General features: G+C 41.3%; 1 protein-coding gene across 1 annotated transcript; it reads right to left on the bottom strand.

The window, feature by feature from the left end:
* Positions 1–5,450: 5,450 nt before the first annotated feature.
* Positions 5,451–9,646, bottom strand: mrpl9 (mitochondrial ribosomal protein L9). The gene is made up of 7 exons (XM_046834977.1): positions 9,355–9,646; positions 9,019–9,178; positions 7,629–7,753; positions 7,441–7,494; positions 7,107–7,214; positions 6,925–7,008; positions 5,451–5,647 (listed from the first exon to the last, which is right to left on the bottom strand). Exons 1-7 carry the CDS (start codon positions 9,439–9,441, stop codon positions 5,522–5,524), a joined length of 744 nt encoding a protein of 247 aa, XP_046690933.1. The 5' UTR covers positions 9,442–9,646; the 3' UTR covers positions 5,451–5,521.
* Between the last annotated feature and the right edge of the window lie 2,311 nt (positions 9,647–11,957).

Consider the following 11,957-nt stretch of genomic DNA (forward strand, 5'->3'; position numbering starts at 1 on the left):
GACGTGTGGTAATGAAGTTATATAGAAGTGAAGAGACGTGTGGTAATGAAGTTATATAGAAGTAAAGAGACGTGTGATAATGAAGTTATATAGAAGTGAAGAGACGTGTGGTAATGGAGACGTGTGGTAATGAAGAGTCGTGTGGTAATGAAGTTATATAGAAGTAAAGAGACGTGTGGTAATGAAGTTATATAGAAGTAAAGAGACGTGTGATAATGAAGTTATATAGAAGTGAAGAGACGTGTGGTAATGAAGTTATATAGAAGTGAAGAGACGTGTGGTAATGAAGAGAAGTGTGGTAATGGAGGCGTGTGGTAATGAAGAGTGGGTGTGGTAATGAAGTTATATAGAAGTGAAGAGCGTGTGGTAATGAAGTTATATAGAAGTGAAGAGACGTGTGGTAATGAAGTTATATAGAAGTAAAGAGACGTGTGGTAATGAAGTTATATAGAAGTGAAGAGACGTGTGGTAATGAAGTTATATAGAAGTGAAGAGACGTGGTAATGAAGTTATATAGAAGTAAAGAGCGTGTGGTAATGAAGTTATATAGAAGTAAAGAGACGTGTGGTAATGAAGTTATATAGAAGTAAAGAGACGTGTGGTAATGAAGTTATATAGTAATGAAGAGACGTGTGATAATGAAGTTATATAGAAGTGAAGAGACGTGTGGTAATGAAGTTATATAGAAGAGACGTGTGGTAATGAAGTTATATAGAAGTGAAGAGACGTGTGGTAATTAGACATGTGGTAATGAAGTTATATAGTGACCTGGTAAATGACCTGTTATTGGCCTCTGATCAGGGCTTTGTCTCCTTACTTGTTTTGCTCGACCTTAGTGCAGCTTTTGACACCATTGATCACACTATACTGCTTGCTAGACTTGAGAATGTTGTAGGAATAAAGGGAACAGCTCTCTCTTGGCTCAGGTCTTATTTGACTGATCGCTATCAGTTTGTGGATGTAAATGGTGAGTTCTCCACGCTCTATGAGGTAAAGTTTGGTGTTCCTCAAGGATCTGTCTTAGGCCCACTGCTTTTCTCTTTATATATGCTGCCTCTTGGTGAAATTATTCATAAACATGGGATTCGCTTCCATTGCTATGCTGATGACACACAGCTGTATATTTCAGCAAAGCCAGATGAGAGAGATCAGCTTAACAATGTTGAGAAGTGTGTAAAGGACATTAGACAGTGGATGCTTAATAACTTTCTTCTGCTCAACTCAGATAAGACGGAAGTACTTTTACTAGGACCACATGCAGCTAGAAGTAAACTTTCCGATTACGTAGCATCTCTGGATGGTGTTTCTGTTTCAGCATGTACGGCTGTCAAAGACCTTGGTGTGATTATTGACCCGAGTCTTTCCTTTGAGTCTCACGTGAATAATATCACCAGAATCGCCTTCTTTCACCTTAGAAATATTGCTAAGATTAGAAATATGATGTCGTTACAGGATGCAGAAAAACTGGTTCATGCTTTTGTTACTTCTAGATTAGACTACTGTAACGCTTTACTGTCTGGGTGTGCGGTAAGTGCATCAATAAGCTTCAGTTAGTCCAGAATGCAGCAGCAAGGGTCCTCACTAGATCTAGGAAATATGACCACATCACCCCTGTTTTAATCAGTCTACACTGGCTCCCAATCAAATCTCGCATTGACTATAAAATATTACTACTGACGTATAAAGCACTCAATGGTCTCGCACCGCAGTATCTGAGTGAACTTCTGTACCAGTATGATCCTCCACGCCTACTTAGATCAAAAGGTGCTGGCTATCTGTTGGTTCCTCAAATAATGAAGACTACAGCAGGGGGCAGATCTTTCTCTTATAAAGCCCCACAGTTATGGAACAGCCTTCCAATCAGTGTTCGGGACTCAGACACAGTCTCAGTGTTCAAGTCGAGGTTGAAAACGTATTTATTTAGTCAAGCCTTTTATCAGTAGATTTCTCTTAGGTAAAGGCACAGATCTGGAGGGAACATGGATATAGAGTGTTTGGTGAACTGGTATATTTGTATGCTGTCGTCCCTCACATTCACACGTTCACTCAGGTTTGTTGACGGTGGTGTGGTGGGTCGTCTCTTATCCCAGAGATCCCTCATGTCTGTGTTACCTTCTGGTTCTCCCTTTTAGTTATGCTGCCATAGCGAGTCTTGCCGGAGTCCAAACTGCACAGTGACATTAACTTTCATACACCAATAGTTACACTTAATAATCCATATCCTTCTCTTCCGTCACCCTCTCTCTCTCTCTCTCTCTCTCTCTCTTTCGGTCGAGTTAAACATGCTCCTGAGGCTCCAGTGACCAGTGTTCCTGCCCCTCTCCCTCCTTGGATCTTCACACTTCTGTGCAGCTCGGGACGGTCTCTTAATTCCGGAGTAGAACGGGTGCTTTGAGGACGGATTGGACTGTAGTTGGTGTCGGCGGTCTGCTGCACTGACTCGGGAGTGCAGTTTGCTTCTGATCATCATCACTGTACCCCACAACATTGTATATCTGCTTCAAATGGACATTTGGTGCAACCCAGATGAGGATGGGTTCCCTCTTGAGTCTGGTTCCTCTCAAGGTTTCTTCCTTATGCCATGTCGGGGAGTTTTTCCTTGCCACAGTTGCTCATCAGGGACAAACATACTTACAAAGAACATATTTATGTTTAATCACCACATTATCTGTGTAAAGCTGCTTTGAGACAATGTTCATTGTTAAAAGTGCTATACAAATAAAAATGAATTGAATTGAATTGAATATAGAAGTGAAGAGACGTGTGGTAATGAAGTTATATAGAAGAGACGTGTGGTAATGAAGTTATATAGAAGTGAAGAGACGTGTGGTAATGAAGAGACGTGTGGTAATGAAGTTATATAGAAGTGAAGAGACGTGTGGTAATGAAGTTATATAAAAGTGAAGAGACGTGTGGTAATGAAGTTATATAGAAGTGAAGAGACGTGTGGTAAATGAAGTTATATAGAAGTAAATAGTCGTGTGGTAATGAAGTTATATAGAAGTGAAGAGACGTGTGGTAATGAAGTTATATAGAAGTGAAGAGACGTGTGGTAATAAAGTTATATAGAAGTGAAGAGACGTGTGGTAATGACGTTATATAGAAGTGAAGAGACGTGTGGTAATGAAGTTATATAGAAGTGAAGGCGTGTGGTAATTAGACATGTGGTAATGAAGTTATATAGAAGTGAAGGCGTGTGGTAATGAAGTTATATAGAAGTGAAGGCGTGTGGTAATAAAGTTATATAGAAGTGAGGAGGCGTGTGGTAATGAAGAGACATGTGGTAATGAAGTTATATAGAAGTGAAGAGCGTGTGGTAATAAAGAGACATGTGGTAATGAAGTTATATAGTAATGAAGAGACACGTGGTAATGAAGTTATATAGAAGTGAAGAGACGTGTGGTAATGAAGTTATATAGAAGTGAAGAGACATGTGGTAAAGTTATATAGAAGTGAAGAGGCGTGTGATAATGAAGTTATATAGAAGTGAAGAGACGGTGATAATGAAGTTATATAGAAGTGAAGAGCGGTGGTAATGAAGTTATATACAAGTGAAGAGGCGTGTGGTAATGAAGAGGCGTGTGGCAATGAAGTTATATAGAAGTGAAGAGGCGTGTGATAATGAAGTTATATAGAAGTGAAGAGGCGTGTGATAATGAAGTTATATAGAAGTGAAGAGACGGTGGTAATGAAGTTATATACAAGTGAAGAGGCGTGTGGTAATGAAGAGGCGTGTGGCAATGAAGTTATATAGAAGTGAAGAGCGTGTGATAATGAAGTTATATAGAAGTGAAGAGGCGTGTGATAATGAAGTTATATAGAAGTGAAGAGGCGTGTGGTAATGAAGAGACGTGTGGCAATGAAGTTATATAGAAGTGAAGAGGCGTGATAATGAAGTTATATAGAAGTGAAGAGACGTGTGGTAATAAAGTTATATACAAGTGAAGAGACGTGGTAATGAAGAGGCGTGTGGCAATGAAGTTATATAGAAGTGAAGAGACGTGTGATAATGAAGTTATATAGAAGTGAAGAGACGTGTGATAATGAAGTTATATAGAAGTGAAGAGACGTGTGGTAATGAAGAGACGTGTGGTAAAGAAGTTATATAGAAGTGAAGAGACGGTGGTAATGAAGTTATATAAAAGTGAAGAGGCGTGTGTAATGAAGTTATATAGAAGTGAAGAGCGGTGGTAATGAAGTTATATAGAAGTGAAGAGACGTGTGGTAATAAGTTATATAGAAGTGAAGAGAGGCGTGTGGTAATGACGTTATATAGAAGTGAAGAGACGTGTGGTAATGAAGTTATATAGAAGTGAAGAGACGTGTGGTAATGAAGTTATATAGAAGTGAAGAGACGTGTGGTAATAAAGTTATATAGAAGTGAGGAGGCGTGTGGTAATGAAGAGACACGTGGTAATGAAGTTATATAGAAGAGACGTGTGGTAATAAAGAGACATGTGGTAATGAAGTTATATAGAAGTGAAGAGGCGTGTGATAATGAAGTTATATAGAAGTGAAGAGCGTGGTAATGAAGTTATATAGAAGTGAAGAGGCGTGTGGTAATGAAGTTATATAGAAGTGAAGAGGCGTGTGGTAATAAAGTTATATAGAAGTGAGGAGACGTGTGGTAATGAAGAGACACGTGGTAATGAAGTTATATAGAAGTGAAGAGACGTGTGGTAATAAAGAGACATGTGGTAATGAAGTTATATAGAAGTGAAGAGACGTGTGATAATGAAGTTATATAGAAGTGAAGAGACGTGTGATAATGAAGTTATATAGAAGTGAAGAGACGTGTGGTAATGAAGTTATATAGAAGTGAAGAGGCGTGTGATAATGAAGTTATATAGAAGTGAAGAGACGGTGGTAATGAAGTTATATACAAGTGAAGAGGCGTGGTAATGAAGAGGCGTGTGGCAATGAAGTTATATAGAAGTGAAGAGCGTGTGATAATGAAGTTATATAGAAGTGAAGAGGCGTGTGGTAATGAAGTTATAGAAGTGAAGAGGCGTGTGGTAATGAAGGGCGTGTGGCAATGAAGTTATATAGAAGTGAAGAGCGTGTGATAATGAAGTTATATAGAAGTGAAGGCGTGTGGTAATGAAGAGCGTGTGGTAATGAAGAGACGGTGATAATGAAGTTATAGAAGTGAAGGCGTGTGATAATGAAGTTATATAGAAGTGAAGAGACGGTGATAATGAAGTTATATACAAGTGAAGAGACGTGTGGTAATGAAGAGACGTGTGGCAATGAAGTTATATAGAAGTGAAGAGACGTGTGATAATGAAGTTATATAGAAGTGAAGAGACGTGTGGTTCTGAAGTTATATAGAAGTGAAGAGACGTGTGGTAATGAAGTTATATAGAAGTGAAGAGACGTGTGGTAATGAAGTTATATAGAAGTGAAGAGACGTGTTGAACGCTTTATCTCAACTTTCAATAAAAGACACATTAAAGAAAAAAAATGCTAATTTATTAGGTCACAGGTCAGATCAAACTGGACTGGGATCAGACTGTGATCATTATTCTGTGTCTGAGTCCGGTGTGTTTTCCGTCGCTGCACCTTCCTGTTTCATCAGTTTCTTCTTCCTTGGATCCACATATGGACCTACAATCAACTGCACTCGCACTGTGTCCAAACCGTTCACCTGCGCGCACACACACACACACACACACACACATCAAATCACCACAACTATACAAATGTACACACACACACACACACACACACACACACACAATCTTCACTACTATACACACACAAAATATTCAAGAGGTTGTTAACGTTTCACTGCATGTGGTACAGGGTACAAGTGTGTACCTGATGAAATTGTCATTTAAATTGCTTCCTCTTTTCCTCCTTCCTGGTGGCTCCATCCTCAGTATTCTCCTACTGATATACCCCATGTCCCTCCTCTGCACATGTCCGAACCATCTCAATCTCACCTCCCTCACCTTGTCTCCAAAACGTCCTCTATGTCTCTCTAATAAACTCATTTCTAATCCTGTCCATCGTCGTCACTCCCAACGAACATCTCAACATCTTCAGCTCTGCTACCTCCAGCTCCACCTCCTGTCTTTTACTCAATGCCACTGTCTCTAAACCATACATCATCTCAGGTCTCACCACAGTCCTATAAACTTTCCCTTTTACTCTCACAGATACTCTTCTATCACAAATCACTCCTGCTATCACTCTTCTCCACCCACTCCACCCTGCCTGCACTCTTTTCTTCACTTCTCTAACACACTCTCCATTACTTTACACTGTTGACTCCAGGGGGAGTGGTAGCTCCAGTGGTTAAGGCGCTGGGTTACTGAAGGTCGGGGGTTCGGAAGGTCGGGGGTTCAAGCCCCGGTATCGCCAAGCTGCCACTCTTGGGCCCTTGAGCAAGGCCCTTAACCCTCTATGCTCCAGGGGCGCCGTTTCATGGCTGACCCTGCGCTCTGACCCCAGCTTCTAAGCAAGCTGGGATATGCGAAGAACAAAATTTCACTGTGCTGTAATGTATATGTGACAAATAAAAGCTATTCTATTCTATTCTAGGTACCTGAACTCCTCCATATGGCAAAAAAATATAAACTAATTAATTATCCCAGATTGAATTCATGTTCGAGCTCTAATATACGTTACACTGCCACCTACTGGACACTTAGAATTCTACATCAGTAATAAGTTCACTCTGGTCATCCAACAAGTCAGAGCTCCAAACCTTCCAATATAAAGATGCAGGTGTTATTTTCAGAAATGAGCTTTAATTTTCGTTCGTGTTGCAGGTGGACCGAGTCCCTTATTGGTTTTCATAATTAAAATTATAGATGTCTCTCTCTGACACACACACACAAACAAACACACACACACACACACACACACACACACACACACACACACACACACACAGACAGTCTAGAGGAAATTCCTCACCGTGACATCACACCAGAAATCTCCAAACTGTGTGATCGGCTCGTCCGGTAATGTCAGCGCATGAAGAGGGACGACCACGCCCAGCTACACACACACACACACACACACACACACACACACAGGTGAATTTAAAGACAATCTTTGCTCTGTAAATGAAACTGCAACTTCCGGTCCTTCCTCACTTTTCTCAAAAAATGTCTGCAGACGATTTCCTTGGTGAGGAGAAAGTGCTGCTGAGGAGCCGTCTGGATCCCGATCTCCAGAGTGGACTGTTTCAGGAAATCCACCGTCTGGAGAAAAAGATCAGATTAAATAAATATTTATAATGAATTACTATTATAATGCTAAAAATAACAAAGAGAAACAAAAACATGAGAAAAACTCAAAGATATTATTATGTGTGTGTGTGTGTGTGTGTGTGTGTGTGTGTGTGTGTGTGTGTGTGCGTGTGTGTGTGTGTGCGTGTGTGTGAGCATGAGTGAATGTGTTTGTGTGTGTGTAGATAAGTGGACTTACGAGTTGTCCTGTCCTTGTCTGGATTCTGTCCTCTCTCTTTCCCTCACGCAGTAACTGATGAAGAAAAGAGTGTGTGAGTGTAATAACTCATTAGAGGAGTGAGTCAGTGTGTGTGTGTGTGTGTGTGTGTGTGTGTGTGTGTGTGTGTGTGTGTGTGTGTGTGTGGGTGGGGGGGGAGTGTCTCTCACGCGTCTCTCCTCAGTGAACATCTCCTTGTTCTCAGGTGAAGGATAAACAGCGAGACCTTCAGCCAGGAGTTTATTTCTTCCCACCGACTTCTTCACAAAAACCGTGTCTCCACGACCGCCGAGCTCTGTGTACAACACACAATGTTACACATCGACACACAACCTTACACACCAACACACAATACTACACATCGACACAACCTTACACACCGACACACAACCTTACACTTCACCACACAACCTTACACATTGACACACACCAATACACAACATTACACATCGACACAACCTTACACACCAACACACAATGTTACACATCGACACAACCTTACACACCAACACACAACGTTACACATCGACACACAACACACAACGTTACACAATACACAACATTACACATCGACACAACCTTACACACCGACACACAATACACAACGTTACACATCGACACACACCAATACACAACCTTACACACCGACACACAACCTTACACACCTTACACAACCTTACACACGACACACAACCTTACACACCCTTACACAACTTACACACACCGATACACAACTTACACACACCGATACACAACTTACACACACCAACACACCGACAGATTTAATAAAAAAACTTCCCAAAAAAACACATTTAATCACTAAACATTTGTTTTACTGATGCGCCGAGTCTCAAATCAGCACAAAAATCCACCATGATGCAACATCCGGCAATTAAAACCGTCCGTGTGGAAACAAAGTAAAAGTTGCGTTTGGTGTCCTGATAATTTACGTCATTTAAAACACCAGAATTACTTTAAAACATTTACAGGAATATTTAGTCTTCATGCTTTATGTTGAGTTCGAATTCACTTATAATAAACATACATTTGCATAAAGCATCAATATTTATCTGTATTGATTAGAGAAATAAACACTAGAAAAGTAGTGATTAAATGTGCATCTAGAACAAATACAAATGTGATTAAGTTGTGATTAATTATGTTTCAATATTTCAATTAATTTACAGCTCTAATATATCAATATATATATAAAGTGTGCTATAAATCTGTGTAACAGAGTTTCAGGCTGATGGTATCTAAAGTCTGCACTTCAGTAAATCAGTGTTGATTCTTCATTAATAAAGTCTCACTGTACTGATGTGCGTCTCTGTGGCACCTGGTGACCATCTGAGGAACCATTTCGACATGTAGTCCGTAATTTAGTGCAGTATTGAACAGTTTAAACTGTTTTTCCTAAAGTTCCTGAACATTCGGTCCTGCTGTGGAGTTCCGTCAATTTTAAGATCATCTGCAACTTTCTGTACAATCACACACTCATCACCACTCAACCTTCCGAGTTAGTGTGTGTGTGTGTGTGTGTGTGTGTGTGTGTACACCCACTCGGTACGGTCTGTGTGAGCAGCAGCTCCAGCTTCTCCTGGGTCTGGTGTTTGGTGTCCTCCACAAAGCGATAAACCCTGTGCCTGCGGGAGTAAAGTCTCGGGGGACGACCCTCCTTCGACAGGGGAACCTGCCACCATCTCTCCACTACCACTGTGTTCTGCCTCACACACACACACACACACACACACACACACACACACGCGATGTTATCATGGTGTAGTTGCTAGAAAGGAGTCGTTTATGGCAGTTTTATGGAATTCAGTGAATAAGAACAGACTCTATGTGAGTGTTTGGATAAATAAATATAAATAAATATAAAGCTTGGTGTGTTACCGTGCGCGCGGACAGAGAGAAGCTCTGAGCCCGGAGACAATCACACACACCCTGAAGGACACAGCGGGCAGGAGCGCGAGCAAACATGACAACACACACACACACACACCCTCAAAGCGGAAATCTGACACGGATTTTACCGCATATTCACCGCTTTATACTAATCTATTAATCTAATCCGCTTTATTCTCCTCTTAATCCCTGCGCCATGTGACTTTATCAACACTGCATGAGCGGCTTCTTCTTCTTCGGTTGTTCCGGAGGATTACTTCGGCCTCTTCTTCTTCTTCGTTGTTGTCACTGTGCAGTCTGTGTTCGTGCGCGCACTCGACGCTTCCCTCTAGCGGTGGCGCCACGCATTAACAGTTCAAAGATAAAGATGTTCAAAGTGATTTTAATCTTTTGTTGTATTTTATTATATTAAAAAAATTGTAATAAATAATTTACGGGTCATAAGAGGCCATGCATTATAATATTCTCTCTCTCTCTCTCTCTCTCTCTCTCAAGACTCAGGATTCAAAGATTGTATTGCATGACAAATATCTGTATCTGTATTGCCAACGCATAGAGAATACAGATACATAACAGAAATTATAATCAGAAAATCAATCAAATCAATAAACTATAATTAAACTGTATATAATATAGCATTTAATCTATAATATACTGTAATATAACTATAATAACAATATAAAAACTATAGAGTATAAATGGAATAGTAAAAAGAAAAGTAGGGAAAAGAAAAGGAGCTGTATATAAGTGTGTGTGTGTGTGTGTGTGTGTGTGTGTGTGTGTGTGTGTGTGTGTGTGTGTGTGTGTTTTGCATAAACTAGATGACATGGTCACACTCTCACAGAACAACCTCCATGATCCGAACCAGTCTGGGTTCAAAGCGGTACATTCCACAGAGACGGCCCTTTTGGCTGTTTCTGGGAAACTGCATGCTGCTCGATCAGCCAAGCTTCATCTGTACTTATCTTCCTGGATCTTTCAGCAGCATTTGACACAGGCAACGGAACAGCATGGGAATGGTTTGCTTCCTACCTGGAAGGTCGCTCATACCAGGTAACATGGAGGGGATCTACATCTGCCCCGTGCAGACTCACCACTGGTGTCCCACAAGGCTCGGTACTTGGTCCCTTCCTTTTCTCCCTCTATACCCACTCCATTGGTGAAGTCATATCCTCACATGGGTTTTCTTATCAATGCTATGCAGATGACACTCAACTTATCTTTTCTTTCCCTCCATCAGATACCACAGCTTCTGCTCGGATCTCAGCATGCTTGACAGACATATCTTCATGGATGATTGCTCACCAACTAAAACTGAACCCCAGCAAAACAGAACTGCTGGTTATCCCAGGTGATTCATTTTCAGGTCAAGATCTCCAAATAACACTTCATGACTTTCTGCTCTCCGCTTCAGCCACTGCTCGTAACCTCGTGGTAACTATGGACAATTAACTGTCCTTCTTCTCACATGTTGCTAATGTGTCTCGCTCCTGTCAATTTCTTCTCTATAACATCCGAAGGATTCAACCATTTCTCTCCATACAGGCTGCCCAGGTTCTTGTTCAGTTGTGATTTCGAGACTTGACTACTGCAGCTCTCTGCTGGCAGGTCTTCCCCTGAACGCTATTCGTCCACTGCAAATGATCCAAAACGCAGCTGCATGACTTGTGTTCAATCAGCCCAAGGTTTCCCACACCACCCCACTGCTGCTCCTCCACTGGCTTCCAGTAGCTGCACATATCAGATTCAAAACACTGATGCTTGCCTACAAGGCCAAAAATGGACCAGCACCATCTTACCTCAGTGACCTCATCACATCTCGCACTGCACCACGCTGTCTGAGATCCTCCAGCACTGCTCCACTGGTACCACCTTCTCTCAGAATGAGAGGTAAGTACACTTCAAAGCTCTTCTCTGTTCTGGCACCGAGGTGGTGGAATGAACTTCCCCTAGCTGTCTGTACAGTGGAGTCCCTGATTATCTTCAAGCGACGACTGAAGACCTACCTCTTCCTGAAATACTTCAACTAGCACTTTCCAAGTTTGTAGAATTCAAGAGTTATATTTATATTAAGTTTGTAATTTGTACGTCGCTCTGGATAAGGGCGTCTGCTAAATGCCGCAAATGTAAATGTAAATGTCACACACTGTCCCTCACCTGGTGGCAGGTGTGTATGTAGAAGGCTGCGAGTGTGCAGCTCTCTGTTCTCCCCAGTAGATGACGCTGTTTGTCGAGGGCTGAGAGAGAGTTAAAATTGGGGACGTGTTTTACCAGTCGCTGTAACAGTTTCCCTCTGACCAACCAATCAGAAGACGGGAAAATGCTGACGCTATTCTGGGCCAGTGATCTGCTCTGTGAGGAGAATCTGAAATCTGATTGGATAAAGAAACAGAGCTGTTGGTAATATTCTCTATGGTAAAAGTCCAGCAGTACTGATTCTGAAGGCTCTGAGCAGATTAGATTCACATGGCAGCACATAGAGGCTGAAATCTGATTGGACAAAAAAATCTACCATCCACATACACGTACTGAAGCAGTGCAGCCGAGAGAAACACTACCACATGAAGAGAAGAAACTGATGGAAGAAATTA

Source organism: Silurus meridionalis, chromosome 22, assembly GCF_014805685.1.
Source record: "Silurus meridionalis isolate SWU-2019-XX chromosome 22, ASM1480568v1, whole genome shotgun sequence".
NCBI lineage: Eukaryota > Metazoa > Chordata > Actinopteri > Siluriformes > Siluridae > Silurus > Silurus meridionalis.

Coding starts and splice junctions, on each gene's coding strand:
- mrpl9 (XM_046834977.1), bottom strand. CDS start 9,441: ATGTTTGCTCGCGCTCCTGCCCGCTGTGTCCTTCAGGGTGTGTGTGAT. Junction 7,495..7,628: donor TGTTCACTGAGGAGAGACGC/GTGAGAGACACT, acceptor TTTCTTCATCAG/TTACTGCGTGAGGGAAAGAG. Junction 5,648..6,924: donor ATTTCTGGTGTGATGTCACG/GTGAGGAATTTC, acceptor GTGTGCGCGCAG/GTGAACGGTTTGGACACAGT.